The following is a 17,447-nucleotide window of genomic DNA, read 5'->3' as shown; positions in this document are numbered from 1 at the left end:
GGAGCCGCTGTAAGAACACAGGTGTTCTTCATTGCTAAGCCATCTCTCCAGCCCCATAGTTTGAGCCTTTATTAGTAAGTATATATCCAGCTAAAATTATAAGCTATCCAAGTAGAGAAATAGACGCTGGGTCAGTAGCCACTGTGATGGGCCATGGTTCCCAAAGGACTATCCGGAAATTATTCCTGGTTTAGAGCTACCAGGAAAGACCTGCAAATCCCACAGGGAGCTGGCATGGCCTAGTGGCCATGGGGTGCGTATTTAAGGGTAACTATTCCCATTTCCCAGAGGCACATGAGGCTTGCTATGGTTAACAAAACGTGGTCTTCACTTTAGAGTAGAATTCAATCCATAGAACTAGTATTTACTGCTCTCACTTTTAAAAAGGCACTGACGTTATAACTGTTATCACAAAGGACCATCCGGTTTAACACAGGAGAAAGTACACTTGCCCAGGAGTTTGCTCTCCTCTAGAGCTATGGAAAGAAGCTAGACTGAGCCTTCAGCAAACATGGGGCCCACCAACACTGGGAAAAGCTCTGGGAAAGGCCTTAGGAACATTGCCCCTTCTTTCCCATTAAATGAGAATTACAGATAAGATGAAGAGAAGTCAAAAATCTAAAACAGTTATCACTTAGGGTAGCCCCTAAAAGGTCCTTAATAACTGTAAGGGTCCCTTGCCCCAGATAGACAAGATGAAATAGCTTATAGTTGAAAAGTCAGACATTGTATACTATGACTTAGCCCAAGGTCTACAGCCTGAACTCTGTGTCCTAGGCAGGAATACAAATATTAAACTGTATCACCAGTGGGCACATAAACTGGCACTAGAGGCTAGAACCACATCTTCTTATTCCTGTCTCAGAATCAAAATTCAGAAGCCTGTGAGGGAGGCTCACTGTCTGCATCAGCAGCATCATGGAATCAAAACACAAGCCATGGTGACCTCTTCCCAATCACATGGGGGACAAGAGAATCTCTGAGAATATAAAATCCAACCTCTAGCAGACAGAGGGCAAGGTCACTACAAACACAAATTTCAAAATCTGGTGAAATGCTGGTGTGTTGAGAAAGCTCTAGCTCTGCCTGGCACTCCCTTGTACCCTGAGGTTTTCATGGTAGGCTAGTTAGTTCTTATGCCAGATACACCATGAGGTTAGGCTGTCTTTAGCAGATCTGATGGTTATTCTTGGATGTCAACTTGACTATATCTGGAATGAACTATAATCCAGAAATGGAGGGCACACCTGTGATCCAAATCTTGAGGCTGGAAGACACAGGCTTTTGATGTAGATCTTGAAGTGGGAAGGCATACCTTTAATCTGGGCCAACCTTCTGCTGGCAGCCTACATAAAGACAGTGGAAGAAGGAAGCTTTTGCTCTTTGCCTTGTTAGTGCAGCGCCCCTTCCCTGGCATTGGAGCCTACTTCTCCAGTATCCCAGAACACACAGACCAGCTAAGATCCCAAGCCTCATAGGGCTGAGCAACTACTAGATTCTTGGACTACCATTCATGGGCAGCCATTGTTTAGATTAGTTGAACTGCAGCCTACAAGAATGTGTGTGTGTGTGTGTGTGTGTGTGTGTGTGTGTGTGTGTGTGTGTGTATTCACTCATTCCATACGTTCTATGACTCTAGACAACCCTGATTAATAAAGAAGGTTAAGGAAAAACAGAGAAGTTCAGAATTGAGTGTCTTGGCCCAACATCTCAAGGCTGGAGAGGATCTAAATTGGGGCCAGAACCCCAATCTCTTCAATCTCAGTGTCTTCTGTGTTCCCTGGAGAATTTCAGCAGTTAGGGGACCAAATGGTTACACCTATAGTTATATCTGGGTAAAGACAGAAAACAAACACAGGATGCACTGGCCTAAACTTGAAGATTTTGGCCAAAGTGCAGGTTTTGTGGTCACTGGTAGAGGAGGTGAAAGAGGCTCCTCTAGCCAAATGTAAGCTGAGGTTTCCTGGTCAGTCATTCCACTTGAAACACTGAGAGAGGCTCTTGGGACTGAGAGACAATCACACAGTGACTATGGAAGGACATGTCTCTGGACCTTTCTATAACTTTGAATGTGTTTGCTTGTGTGCATGCACGAGTATATGCCTATGCATACATGCATTTGCGTGTGTGTGTGTGTGTGTGTGTGTGTGTGTGTGTGTGTGTGTGTGTGATGTCAGTTGCCCTCCTTAATCATGCTCTGCTTGGAGTTTGTGAGTCCAGGTTTCTCCCTGAACCTGGAGCTCAATGAACTCCAGGAATCCCTCCACATCTACATCTACTCTCCCAGATCTGGAATTACAAGCAGATGACATCCTGACAGGCTTCTGCGTGGGTAGTGGGCTCTCCAAACTCTTGTCCTCATGTATGCACAGCATACATTACTGATTAAGATTACTGATTAAGTTGTCTCCCCAGCCTCCATAGAATATCTTAAAGCACCAGAATCTTCAATTCTTGCCAGTTTTTCTCCTTCTAAGCAGGAACCATGTCTGTGACTCTTCTACCTATGAGTGCTGCTTCAGACCCTTGAAGCACAGACACACAGGATTTCGTGTTTCCTTTGTGTCCTGAGGATCTGATTTACTTAAATAGAGATTTTGATCTTAAATTCCTTCTTCTTCTTCTGTGGTAGGACCCTGGACATTAGCAAAAAATAAATAAATAAATAAATAAAAATAAAATAAAATAAAAACATAATTGCAAATATCATTCAAGGGTTCTACTTTCCTTCCAAATACAATAAACTCCAATCCAAAACTGTGAGTGGCCCATTCAGAGCTTTGACAACTTTAAGAAGAGCCTACAATCTTTCAGCATGCTATTTACAGTCTGTGTCTCTGGAGTCATGCTTTTTGGAAGATAAGCATGTTTTCTGAGCGTATCCTAGCATCAAAGGCCAAGGGCCCTTCTCAACTTCTTCAGCACTGTCGGTCTTTTTGTGGACAAAGAGTTCTCATATAGGTGGGAGCATTGCCTGGGTGGCTTTTGGAATTGCTTAGTCTTGATTCTGGAAAACAAATTTGAGGGGCTGTTGCTTCATAGTTCAGAGTTGCCCATACCCACCATGCTGCTGTCTCCTGACAGTTCCTCTCTGCATGAGGTAGCCCCTTGCATGCTTTCCCTACCCTCATCCAGGCACTGGGGCTCTCTTTGCACAGCCATTTCCCTAGGAAACTGAGAAGGAGGGGAACTAAGTTCATTCACAGGCTCACTCTCTCCTGATCACTGCCTATGGTTCACGCAATGGTCTTCAATCTGACCTTAGAGAAGTTACATATGACGACATGTTTGGAAGCTTCAGGCGTCACTGGAATATGATCCAGGGTTCTTCTGAATCTGTGTTTTGGCTTCGGTTTTTCGAGTGTCCACTCCACCTGGTCTGATGATGCTGTGCAGTCTCACAAACTTATCTGAGTGCTCAGTTGATCTTGGTCCACTGGGTTCTGACGACTTTCTTATGAGAACACATTTCCCTCTGTTTTAGGGGCTGGATGCTCCCACCTATTTGGACCATTTAGTGATTAGCATAACCAAATGGCATGCCTGACAAACAGGATATACAAGGTCCTGGGTGGACAACTGCTTCCACAGCAGTTCAGAGATGGTAACAGGAGAGCTTCACTCATTTTCTGGCCACATATCTCAAACCCTGAATAGTTATTCTGAATTACCAAGGAAGTCCCTAATCAAGCCACAAAGTCTCAAAGAAGCACTACTTAGTCACCTCCCTTTTATCTTAGTCAATGGTGAGACTATTAACCAAATGGCTTAGACCTTTGATTTATAAATGAGCATAACCAACAGTTCCTAATATGGTAAGCATAGTGATAAAATTAGACAAACGGATGCATGAGAATTTCCATGATGGAAGGCATAGAAATTTGAGTCTAGCTAAAGATCAGGAAGAGCACATAGCTCTGGGGCTTAGGAAGCCACGCAACAGCTGGCAGAGTAGGTGGTTAGCTGTGCAGAAAAAATGGGACTCAGACCCCTAGAGTCTCCTGGTGCATTTCACAAGTCTACGTCCCTGTTTATCTTCCTTCCTGGAGAACTAACAGAGTACATACAGAACACCTTAGCCTTGGCACCCCAGAAACGGGAGATACCTTCTCTTCTCATGTAACAGACCCAGGGGATGACTAATGTCTCTGCTAAGTCATCTACCCATCCCTTAAGCCAGTCTAGGAGGTTCCTGGGGAACATGGTAAGGAAGAGGGAGAAAAAGAGAGAGGGAGAGGGGAAGGGAGAGGAAGAAAAAGAGAGAGAGAGAGGAAGGAGGGAGAAGGAGAGGAAGGGGAAGAGAGAGGGAGAGGGAGAGGGACAGAGACTGTTACCATGTTCTACTGCATAGAGCTATCCCTGACTAATCCTGGTAATGCATGGCACGGGAAGCACACTGAAAGGCGAGGCTTCTGTCCATGATGCTCACCTGGATGGGTTTTAAATGACTTTCAGGTTATAAGTCTATGAATGGCGTTAAAAACACCCCTAGAGGAAAAGCAGGCAGAGCCGTCACCATGGATAGTGGTGTGTGCTGTCGCTCTGGTGCGGTGTGACGGGTTCAGGTGTGTACCTCTCTCCTTTTCACAAGCTGAAGTCTCCGCTCCCACACCACAGAATGTGGTTGCATTTGTAAATTTACAAGACTACTTTTTGGTTCTTCAAGCATTTTATTTTACATGTATGCGTGTTTTGCCTGTGTGTGTATGTATTTGTGTACCATGTCTGTGCCTGGTGCCCTTGGAGGCTAGAAAAGGAAATTATGCAAATGAAGTATAACATGGTCATTAATACAACTGGTGTCTTTGTAAGAAAAGGAAACCCACCTAAGAAAGAGCATGTGAGGACCCAGTGAGGAGAAGGGGGCAATCAGCACACCAAGGAGAGAGGCCTCAGGAGAAAGAAAGCTTGCTGACTCCTGGTCTTAGACTCATGGTTGAAAAGTCTCCAGAATTTTGAGGCAATAAATGCCTGCTTTTGGAGCCATCCAGGCACCCATACACTCTTATGCCCTGCTAGAAGAGTAACACAGACCATAAACAATCAATCAATCAATCAAACAAACAAACAAACAAACAGGAAAACCAAGAGGTGAGTGAGGGCTGTTGAGGTAAATGTAACCTAAGTGTGGGAGCGAACAGAGTCTGCAGCGGCCTTCCTCAGGGAATCTCTCCTGGGCGTTCAGGGGCCATACCTGTTAGCATACCTGAGCTGATAAAGACACAGTGGAGTGGGTACCATATTAAAGGACATAAAGATAGAAAAACAGCAACATGTGACTCTGTCTGAGATGCTACTGAAGTGAGGCCTCAGGGTCCTACAGGGACAGAACATTGTGCAAGGCAGCCAAGTTACAGGCTCCGAGCTCTCCCACAGGACTTTCCCTCAGGCTTCCTGGATTCCTCATGTGGGTGTCCTGGGTGGTTTAGAAGCTAGAAGCATTCTATCTTGACCTCTGGTTTTGCCAGACTTGTAACTGAATGTCTGAGTGACCTGGTGGAGATTCTCTAGCATGAGCTCCTGGATATAAGCATCCATCAGAGCTTCCTAGCTATGCTTTCAAGGTGACCTTATTCATGTTATAGGGCAGCCCAGTGGCCCAAACTCTGGTGACAGCAAACCTTCGGACTGCCATACTCTTGACCTTGACCTACTGGCCCACATCTCAGCTCTCACCTCACCTCAGCACCCACACCCATAGAAAACAGACATTTCCATTACAGTTCCACTCAGGTCTCAGCCCTTCTCTACCTGGCAGGCTCACCTGATGGGAGTTTCAGCTCTCGCTGTGCTGTACTTGCCTTCACTCTGAATTTCGACCTTTGCAAATGACCCCAGTAGTGGGTAGTTCTAGTGGGGCATGTTGGCGAACACACTTGACACAACACACAGTGCTTAAGACTCACCAACTTGTTCTGTTGGGCCCATGTTAAGATTTTACCACAAGCACAAATGTAACTGGGAAGGAATGTCCACTCCTTAAGAGACTGTCAATATGGCAAACCCATCGCAGAAAATCCCAAAGGGAAACTTGCTTCTGTGAGTAGACAGAGGCTGGACAAAGGATGCTTGTGCAACATCCAAGTTCAGAAGCCTCTCCATCCCCAAGCACAGCCACCCTAGAAAGGAGACTAGGATGCAGTGGAGAAATCTTTCACTGTTGACTATAATATTAGCCAATGGGGGACTTTCTGCTTGGGAGTATATCCAAATAATGTATCCGGCCGCCAGACACTGTTTGTAGTCAAAATACATTAATATCCTCATAACAGATTCCAAGGAGGACAAATGAAATGTTTGAATAACCCAAGTCGCATCGTGGTCTACTGAACAGTTTTTCACCTTTATATTCTTTTTTGTTCCTTTCTGTAATCACCCGCAGACATTTCTTAAAAAACAAACCTGATAACGTCAAAAAGATGAGAAAAGCTAAACTCCAAGAAAACAAAGGGACCATAAATCAGGGAAACTTTGTGGTTACTGGGAAGACACTTTAATTTTGTAGACAAAAGGCTGCATTAAGGAAGAATAATGCAATAATCAAAGGTGAAGGGATCTCCATTGTCTGGCGTCGTTCTCTGTGGGAATTTTCCCACCCCTGACAGCTGTAATGGGGGAGGGGCGCTGGCTGTGGCTGTGCCTTTATTCTCTTAGCCCTCCACTCCCGGTGTGCCCCCGCCCCATTCCGTCAGTAAATGTCTGCAATCATATTCTTGAGCTCCTGTGTGATTTCAAGGTTCATCTCTCCCATGCAGCTCAAACACTAATTATCCCAGCTGTAATTAGTAAGATAATTAAATACTGGCTCACTCATCACTCTACCTTGGGTCGGGTCGTGATTCTCCCAGAAGACCTTGAGCAGCTCCTCAAAGCTGATGTGCTCTGGCCGGTACACAACCCGGACGACCTCGGCGTGGCCAGTTTTTTCTAGAGAGAGACAGAACATACAATCCAATTTTACTGATAACATCAAGTCACTGCAAGCTATTGGGGCTCCAAAGATCCTGCAGATAGAAGCTGAACTCTTCTCTCTGATGGAAGGGTACAAGTGTAATTGGATTTCAGTTGCTGGTCTCATCCCCAATCTCTGTCCCCAGTTATAAAAGCATAGTTATCCTCCCTGGAGATTACTGGGAGGAAGACTTCTGTGTCTTTCATATGAGAACTAAACTCCATTTTCATTTTTCTCCCCTCCCCCCGCACCCACATTTGCTCAGGTGTGTGGGTGCATATGCGTGGGTATGCGCATGGAGACTTCAAGTTGACGTTAGGAATTATTCCTGATCGCTGTTCTACCTTATTCACTGAAGCAAGACTTCTCAGTCAAACCTAGAGCTTAATAATGTGGCTAGTCCTGTTGCCGGCTTGTTCTGAGGATCTTCTATCTCTCCCTGCTGCCGGACTTTACAGGTGGGCTGGTGGGCTGCTGCTTTTATGTGGGGCTTCTAGGGAGTCTGAACTCTAGTCCTCATCCTTATACAGCAAGTGCTTTAACTGCTGAGCCAAGTCCCCAACCTGGATTTTCATTTTCTAGTCTCATTTTTATGAAATCAAGAGCCAGTCAGTCTGACCTGGTGCTCAGGAGTGGAAACTCTGAAAAGGGGACTTTCCTAATTTCTTTTTACATCACCGTATACTTTAAGGAGTGGACTCAGCTGAAGGACAGAGCAGAGCAATGCCAGAGAGAGAGAAACCTTCAGAAATAGACCGAGAACTCATCCCCATTAGGTAAGTTAGTGGTGAGACACAATTGCCGTGCTCTGAACACTTAGTCAGAGACAAGCACCCAGGAGTTGTATTTTCTCAGCCCAGTTCCTCTCTGTAGTGAATATCTGTGCTAGAAAATGTCCTTTTGCAGTGTCTACTGTGAGTGGCTTTACTCTCACAGGCAATCCTGAAGATTGGAGAATGGGGAACGAAGTGCGTGCCTTCGTACTTCTAACTGTCACGGTCATGTCCTTCCTGTTGTCCAGTCTTAGAACCTGTGGGAACAGGCCTTTCCCCAAACCCCTCACACAATACAATCTCTGTATTCAAATCTTGCACTCTCTTTTCTGTCACCTTATGTATCATAAAGAATTTGGCTTTGTCCAAAGAGAGGACTTCTTTTCCTTAATGCCCATGAGAAAAACTATTTGATATCAAGTAGAAATGAGGATGTTCACAATGGACCTTAGGATGAGGTGAACTATAAACAGCAGTCTTGAGGTAGGACTGACCATGCAGAAGGAACAACCACGGAGCCTTTGGCTGGCATGCTATTATTAGCTAACCTGGAGGCTGACTCCAACCACACTGGGGATCACTCTGTTGATCATGCTGACAGGATGGGTGGTACCTGCATAAAATCCTGGGACGTCAGAAGTCCATGGACTCCACCCCAACACTGCACTGTGCCTCTCTGGCTGACCTGGAGCTCTGTTCTGCCCTGGTAATAAAGTATGACTATTCTTTCATTGAATTCTGATGGTCCTTTATGCAAATGACCAACCATGAAATAGTCCGGGGACAGCTCTGAACTTAAGCCCCAGTAGGCCAGAGCGTCCACTTGCATGAGGGCTTTCTCACTTTAGTTGTGTCTGACAGCAACTCCCTTTTACAAACCAGACAGCCGAGATACACAGATCCACCCAGGGTCAAACAGCTAGTGAATTTTAGTATTATAACTAAACACACATGCCCACTGACTCCACATCCCGGGGCCACTCGCTACGTCAAAGGAGAGCGAGCAAGGTGAACTTAGAAAGCCTGAGTCCAGAAAAGAAATAGAACCTTTCATTCTTTCTAACATATTTTAATATGTGAATTTCTTTTTGATTATAGGAACAATGTTTATGAATAACACTAAGCTGAAAAAAATGTAAGAAATGTAAGAGGAGAAACAAGGGGCAGATAAAACTGCGTACTGCAATGTAAGTTTGAAAAAATGGCACTTGTAATGACTTGACTCCATCAAGTCATCCAGCTATGTCGTTATCAGTTCTTATCACTGGGCATTCACACAGAATCCTATCTCTAGCCAGGGACATAAGTATTTTCCCACACGTCAGAGGCATCTCTAGCCACAGCTGACTAACTGGAATTTCTGAGTCAACATTTATAAATATTGAAAGATTTCTTGGTGTCTAGTGCCAAACTTCTCCTCAGTAAAGCTGGCCCCATTTTCCTTCCCCAGAGGCACCATGAGGGCCGGTCTCCCTCACTGCTGTGGTATTTCAATCTGTAGCATTCACAGCTGTAGGAGATGGTTCTTCCTCAGTGGGAGTAATTCATGCTACTGGAGTAAACACTGAATATCAGTGTTGGCCAATTTAGTTTTTTCCTTGCCCTAATGTTTGTCATGTTCTTTTCCCCATGAGCTATTAGTGGTTATTATAGTAAAATTTTTATTATTAATTGGACGATCCATACAATTTTATTCTGATTCCATAGTCATAGAATTTAGCACCTAAGCAGATTTTATATTTATTTATTGCTTTTTCCATGTTCATGTGTGTGTGTGGTGTATGTGCTGTGCTTGCACGTGTGTGAGTATGCATTGTGGGAGCATCCACATGGTTGCACGCACATGCAGAGGCCCGAGGGTGATGTCTGGAGTCATCCTGATCCCTTTTCTGCCTTATTCCTTGAGGCAGGATCTTGAAATCAAACCCAGAGATTGCCAATGTCAATTTTCCTGATCAACTTTCTCTGGGGATTCCTACCTCCAGCTTCAGAGTAATTACAGTGAGCTGTCATACCAACCCAGCATTTACATAGGTTTTGGGGATCCAAACTATGGACTCACACTGCATGGCGATCACTTTAACCATTGAGCCTTTTCCCCATCCCGTAAGTAGACTTTATGCTAACAAATATAAAAGGGGAGGTCATAGGGAGCTTAGAAGATACAGCATGCATAACAGTTGGTTATGGCAAAACACTTTTGGTCTATTACACATCTGATTTAATCATCTGCAATGTCAAAATAAATGATTTAACTACTAAAGTGATTAGTGACTTGAAAATATGAAAAGCATTAACGGGCAGGGGAGATGGAGATGGCCCAGTGGTAAAGTGCCTGCCTCATAAATGTAAGGGCCCTGGGTCGGATCTCAAGCACCCACATGAGAAAGCTTGTCATGGTGGCTCCTGTCTGTAACGAGTGCTAGGATGTCGGTGGTATAGATAGGCGGCTCGATAGAACTCATCAGTCTATTAGCCTAGCCAAATCGACCAGGTTCAGGAGAGATCCTGTCTCAAAAAATACTATGCAGAGTGATGGGGAAAGACACCTGATGTTGACTTTTAACCACCACACACAGGTACATGTGCACACACCCACATGAATCCATCATGCACTACACATATACACATGCATACACATATACAAATCACTTAGGCCCTCTGAATGTTAAAAATGGTAACAATAGGTTATAAACATGACAGACAGATATATTTGATATAAAAAGCCATTGAAACCCAACAAGATATGTAAACTAGAGGTTCAAGTAGGTGCCTCACATAGGAAGCAGTAACTGTACTGTAATGTTAAAAAAAAGTTCAATATTTGTAATGACTGAATAAAAGCAAATAAGTGCACACTGAAATATTAGGGAACCATCTTTTATTTATTACCTGCAAAACTGCTTGAAAGTATGCTGGTGATGCTGACTAGATGGTAACCTGCCTCATGTGACCCATGACAGGGAGAAAAAAAAGACCAAGCCACCATCTTAGAACGGTCGCTTTCAAATGTGGAAAGATCCAAGAAGATATTCGTATATTAGTGTCGACCAGGAAATACAGTTCATGAGTGCAACACTCCCCCCACCCCCCCACCCCCCCCACCCCCCCACCCCCGGTAACGGGAAGATACCTAAAGGGAAGATACCTAAATACCCATAAAATTTACTCTGCCATCTCTACAATGGCAGGGTAGTGTGAGAAACACATATTTGATTACATGTTACCATTTTGGCTACCGTAACCATGGCAATTATACATGCCATCATAGAGCATATACTTTTAGGTGGCTGACTTATTTCATTTGGCTAATGTCCTCCAGTCCATCTATGCTGCCGTATATATTAGACGGTCTTCCTTTCCTTTCAGTGTGTGTGTGTATGTGTGTGTGTGTGTGTGTGTGTGCATGTGTGTGTGTGTGTGCATGTGTGTGTGTGTGTGCATGTGTGTGTGTGTGTGTGTGTGTGCATGTGTGTGTGTGTGTGTGTATGTGTGTGTATGCACATACAGGAGCGCAAACTATATTTCATTTATCCATTCATCCACCAATGGACACTTGAGTTGCCTCTGCCCTTTAGCCTTTATTAACACAGGATGCAAATACTGTTATTTACTGGTGCAAAAAAAGACATTGCCTCCTTCACAGATGAGCAAGCCAAGGTCTCTTCACAAGTTTTCTTACAGAAATTACACATCTAGGAAGCAACAGGATCCAAGCCCACCAAGTTTTAAATGGAGGTGAAGTATTTGCCTATCCAATGACCCCAAGGAGAGACTTTAGAACAGAGGAGCCTGAACTCAACTAGGAGAAAGCAAATGCCACACAAGCAGTGACCTACAGGAAAAGTCACAACTGTGTGGCAATGGATAGATACCCAGGCTCAAAACAAAACAAAACAAAACAAAACAACGTTCTTCTTTAGTAATAGCAATGTGGGGTCAGGAAGGATTTTTTTCCTAGTATGTGGGGAAGGGGAGGGGAGGTGGGGGAGTAAGTGTGTACACGCCAGGTCGCATGTGTGCAGGCCAGAGGGCGACTCTGTGAGGTTGGTCCTCCTTCTATATTCTGAGGATAAAACACAGGTCACCATGTTTTCAGCGTAAGCTCCATCCTGTGAGCCATCTTGCTGGCCCAGGAAAAATTTTCACTCTCTAGCAAACATTTCTCGCTGTGATTGCCACTGACATTATTTGTAAAGAGGCTTTAAGAAGCCTGGCCATTTAAAGGAAACCATCATTCAAGTTCGAGCCCCAATTTGCATTGACAAACAGTGCAGAGGGTGCCCTGGCCAAGCTCACCTTTCAGTGTCTTTACTTTATTTCTCCCAAGCAAAAGAACCTGTGCAAAAATACACACTGCAAAGGATCAAACGGATTCAAGGGGCTCGGGAGCTTTATGGAAATGCCCCAGCTTGGCAGGAACGAGCTAATGCGCTGAGCTAATTTCATTCCAGAGGCCAAACTGCAAACACTGTTTTGTGCTTCCTGAGATAAAAAGGCCAGATCTTAAAAATATTTCGAGCTGTGTCTTCACATTCCATCGTGCAAATAGCAGGACGGGAGCGATGTGCAAACACGCTTGTTAGCAGTTAGCTACAGCACAGCAGGTGGCTTCGCACTGCTGGACCAAAGTATCTTGAAAGGGAAACAGGGAAGGACCAGGTAGGTGCCTTTCCTGAGCATCTTGCTCCTCTGCCTAGCCCTGAGACCCAAAGGAAGGAATGCGACTTCAGAGGAGTGGGTAATGAGCTACTGTGCCTGAGAACTAAGCACCTAGTCAGAGATATTGAATTGTGCACTGGGTAAGGATGGCCAGGGGCCACCCAGACAGAGCAGATCCTGGGAACTGGGGAGCCTAGGTAGCTGGACAGCCTCTGGGCTATTTAGCAGCTGTGTGGCCCCCTGAAGCTCTTCTCTGGTCTTTGGCTTTATTGTCTGCAAAATGGGAACATTAATAGCTTTGACTTCATGGGATTATACTTGAGATTAGCTCTGTACTAGATTTTTCCACAAACCCACTCAGCCTTCATCAAGAGGAGGGTACCTGCAAACTCAACATTGTCCTCACAGCCTAGCGACATGCTCTTCTCCCTTACCCTCCACACTCCCAAGTCCTAGGTGATTCTCCCTTCCCACTGTAAAGTGGACAGCTTCCTTGCAATGGAGAACAGCTCTGCTGTGTGGACATATGGAAACACAGAATACATCCATATAAACTTTATTAATAGTTGTTGGTATTGTTATGATTAGTAAATTACTGTTATTTTTTTAACTTTTTAATGTGGGAATCTGTACTCTTCCAAGATTCTCTAGATAATTTCTAATAGTTCAAAACCCACAGATCTGGAGTGAACTAAACGCCTTGAGGGGACAGCACTCAGGCCCGCCTTTCTCCTTTTGCATTGGCTGTCTCTGTGGTCAGAAGGCATAGGAGACTCAGAGCCTTCAGTGATGGAAGAAACAAAGGTTCTTAGCTCTTTGGAAAGGCCTGTGATGGCAGTGGGGAGCAGGTAAAGAATGTTCACCTCGTATCCTCTAGGAGCAATAACAGTATAGACAGGCAGCACATATGCCAAGCCCTTGAGATGAATGGCCCAAGCTCACCCTCACAAATACCTCAGGGCAGGCAACATTACTATTCCCATTCTTCGGAGGAAGAAACCAAGATATCACCCCCAAATATATATAATGTGAAGAAGATTAGATTTGAGTTCTGCTAAGATGGCTCAATGAAACAAGAGATGTGAAGATAGTGAAGGTGGTATAATGACTGGTTCCCATGTCTTAGACTGTCAAAGAGTCAGAGAAGGGCATGTTCCTTGTGACTAGAGAAGGCAGGAGTGAGTGTGAAGGAGGGGAGGGATTCCAAGGAGGATAAAGAGAAATAGGCTTGAACTCTTTGTCCAGAGGGGCTCTTAGGGCCCTGTCATTGTTAAAGGTCCACAGCTGTCCATTCCCCAGCTACCTACTCCTGTCGATAGGAGACAGGAACTCCTGTGCGTGACTCGCATATTGCTTCTGCATCTCTGTGTGTCTTGCAGTATCACTGACACTCTCGGTGGCTATCAAGATGGATGTTACTATGCCCATTTTTATTGATAGGAAAAGCAAGGCTAATCTTATAAGCAAAGGACACAAACAAGACCTTAGCAGTCAACAATGCTCCCCATCCTCTGTGCAGTGATATTAGAGCCCTGCTCTGGCCCCAGGACCCTCCAAGACAGATGTGAGTCCAGTCTTGTTTTCCCACATCCTCCTGGATCCAGGTCCTCTTTTCATCCAATCCCAGATCCCCCATACACAGAGCCTCCAACTTGCAATGCAGAACCCCTGCCCACTCCCAGTGCCTCTTGATCCCCAGCATTCTCCAGAACCATACAAAGTCGAGAGCCACAAGAAGAGCTAGTATACTGCAGTCCAATGACTTAGCTTAAGGCCTAGTGCTAGAGCAGAGCTGTTTTCCCCTGAGGTCACTCAAAAGGTTTCTGTGAGGAGAGCTGTAGCCAGAACCCAGAACACAGGTGTTCAAATGATGAGGATTCTTCCCCTGGACTCTCAGCCCTGTAGGGTCAGCTCATTGCAGGTAATCCTTCATGTTCCTGTCTTCAAGTATGTTCTAGTGCCCCATCCAGGACACAGGGAGATTCTAGAGAGAAGAGACAATAACAGCTGCTCTCCCCTCCAGCTCCCCGGGACAGGGCACAAGATACAATGTGAATAAACACGCATGGACCAGATAGCGAGATGAACTGAATTTTTCCACCACTCATCTAGCCTTCTTCCAGATGGAGGTCCATGAAGACCCCAACCCTGTCCACTAGCCTAATGGCACATCTTAGGCATGAATTCCCTACCCTTAACCTCCCAAATCCAATATGAACTCCACTTCCCACCCTAAAATGGGCATCCTACCTCCCAGAGGACGATACCAGATGAACCAAAACAACAAGAACACTGTACAGATGGGCCAACACGATATCTTATTTATTCATTGATTTATAAGCATGAATCAAATCCTACAAAGTCCCATATGCTGGGCCAGGTATTGAGGATTCAATGATGACGAATGGTAATAGAATAACAAGGAGCCCTTGTCCCACGGGCATTGTCTCATGTCGAAGCCTAGGTAAGGAACTGATCTTTTTGAATAAAAAGACCAGATCTATTTTATTTACCCTGCAGGCTGAAGGAATGGGAGACGTGAGTTACAGAGGTTTTTTTTTTTTCATTAAATAATAACCATTCTTCAATATCCCGCATCCTTTCCCTGCCAACCAGACTCAGCTGAGCCACGGAACCAAATAAAAGAGCACAAAAAGACCCAGGTGTTTGAAGGGAGAAGACGGGAGAGAGGGTGGATGAATAATATTCCCCTTTCCCACACGAGATTCAAAACACTACTTTTCTCCTGCTAATTAACTACAAAGAGGTAAGCTGTCAGCTCAGTTTCATCTCCAGCTCCCGCCGATAGAAAATGCGATTTCTAACAATGTACTCATTATAAAAAAAAAAGTCCTAATACATCAAAATTGGATGCCCTGTGGAGTTCATTATAGGATCTGAGGAGCATCTATGCTGCCATTTTATCTTGGCTTTCTTCCTTTTGTCTCATCCGTCACTTAGAGCGTCCAACGAGAAAAGTAAGCTTTAAAAAGCATCCTATTGATTGAAACATAGGGGGAAAAATCTGTTAGAGTGATTGTATTTAAAAAAAAATCTGGTGGTCCATGGGGAGACATGCTGGGGTTTTCAGAATCTGCTGGTGGGTATTTTATGTGGACATATCATCCTGAGACTCTTCTCTCAGAGGGCTACTACAATGGCAGGGGAGTACTTGCTCAGGAAAATTCCCCAAGAATGCAGAATGCGGTTCACTTTATCTTTTGGTGAGGTGACACTAGAGGTTTCCTTACTACTGAATGTGGAGGTGCATGTTGGGAAGTAGGATGGGAATGGACTGTTTACTCACTTCTGCTTGAAATACGCTGATTGCAGAGGCAGCCATCACTGGGTGGCTGGGTTTACAGAACAGCGAGTGTATGAAGGGTTGACATATAGAGTGGCCGATGTTTATCTTTCAGAGCACCACTCACAGCTCCCTGCCACGAAACAGGTAGGCGGTATACGATATCTGCCTGGCACAGGCCTTTCAGAGCTTAAAGAACAAATGCAAACTTGTTGCAAAACTGGATGGCCTACTATTAACACCGGTAATGCACATGGAGAAAACAAGATCTTTGAAAAAATGAGATTAGACTCCTCAGTATGAAATGAGGTTGATATATCAGGGCATGATGGTTTCCATGTGGGATACGCAAGGAGAGCAGGTCACAACTATGGCATCTAAGTATTTGGGTACTTTCTGAATACTTATTTATTTATTTTTATTTTATGTATGTGAATGTTTTGTTTGTATGTATTTAAGTGAACTACTGAGTGTGTGTGTTCCTGGCATCCTTGGTGACTGGAAGAGGGTGCTAAATCCTTTGAAACTAGAGTTATGAGCTGCCAGGTGGATGTTAGGAACTGAACCCAGGTCCTCTGCGAGAACAGCAAGTTCTCAAAACCACCTTCAATTCCCTGTGGCACCTCACCCCTGCCCCTTGACTTCCAATTAGAATTCCAACTCAGGGTTCCTGGGGCACTTGATACTCTTATGGCCTCCATGGGTACTTCTATTCAGAGCTGGAAAGGGAAGCAGTCATTTTGAACACAAGGCTGTAAATAGTCTCAGAATTTTAAGGGTCTTGAAGATCATCTACACATTGTATCTTATCCCACTGCACCATCCACACAAGGCATTCACTGCTGTGCAAAGTAGCTCATTGTACTGTAGAATATCCTAGTTGATGAAAATTGTCATCTTTACTGAGTCAAAATCTACTTCCTTCTACCTGAGACCAGGGTGTGCCTTTTAGAGACTATTCACCTCTCTACAATGACTCTTCAGAGGCCTCAAGCTTCAAAGCATTGTGTGTTGTTAGATGGGCACTGGCTAGAAGACAGAAGCCCTACACCAGAGGCTCAGCTGACGCCTTCTTCCCTTTTAACTACAAGTTGTTTGTGAAATAGGGATGCCAATACTATCTCATCCACTCTGTGCTAACTAACTGTTGTATCATAAGCCTTCAACTACAGGCAGGCAATGTAAAGGACTTTGGGAATATACTTGGCAGAATCAAATCTACACCCTGTCTTCAGTTACTGAATCTATTGCTAGTACCGCAATAGTGAGCCACAGTATAAGGTAACTTCAGTCCTCCATCCTCAAAAGATTCTAAGATTTAGGATCTGGGTTCACACACAGATGTTCTGGTAGGATCAGCTCTTGGGTGGGTTTATCTGGGTAAGCTGTTCAGAGTAGGTTTGCAATAGAAAGTGTTTGTGCCCCCATGAGGACTAGCAAAAAGCCAGAGACCCCTCTGATACCAGGGTGACAAAGAGGTCTTAAAGCCTAGCCAGGTACTTTTTCATACTCTTAAAAAAGCATTCTCGGCTTTGAATAACAGGGGAAAGAAATTGCATCTTATTGGAGGCTGCTATTATATATTATAACCCAGTAGTCACTGGCACAGTGTGGCCTGGGAGCTTCCTGAAGTCATCCACATACAACTGCTCACACTGCATCATACTCACACGACATTTGTTTTTAAAGTTTGTGTGGTGATCACATACTCTCCTAGTTTGCATTGTGAATTGCACACAGCCAACATAGAATATAT

The 17,447-nt window shown here is 44.5% G+C and overlaps 1 protein-coding gene across 4 annotated transcripts in view; it reads right to left on the bottom strand.

Annotated features, from left to right (window-relative positions):
• Msra (methionine sulfoxide reductase A) overlaps nucleotides 1-17,447 on the bottom strand; it is a 317,918-nt gene that overhangs the window by 101,801 nt on the left and 198,670 nt on the right. For 3 of the 4 annotated variants that reach the window (XM_052191211.1, XM_052191214.1, XM_052191210.1), the window contains one exon: nucleotides 6,823-6,927. The exons of the other annotated variant lie outside the window; for it this stretch is intronic. In XM_052191211.1, the coding sequence (XP_052047171.1) occupies nucleotides 6,823-6,927 (105 nt within the window). The remainder of the gene's footprint in view (nucleotides 1-6,822; nucleotides 6,928-17,447) is intronic. 4 annotated transcript variants of the gene reach the window in all.

The sequence above is a fragment of the Apodemus sylvaticus genome, chromosome 8 (genome assembly GCF_947179515.1).
Source record: "Apodemus sylvaticus chromosome 8, mApoSyl1.1, whole genome shotgun sequence".
Lineage (NCBI taxonomy): Eukaryota > Metazoa > Chordata > Mammalia > Rodentia > Muridae > Apodemus > Apodemus sylvaticus.
The sequence above is the reverse complement of the archived record's forward strand: the minus strand, read 5'-3'. Positions and strand labels throughout refer to the sequence as shown.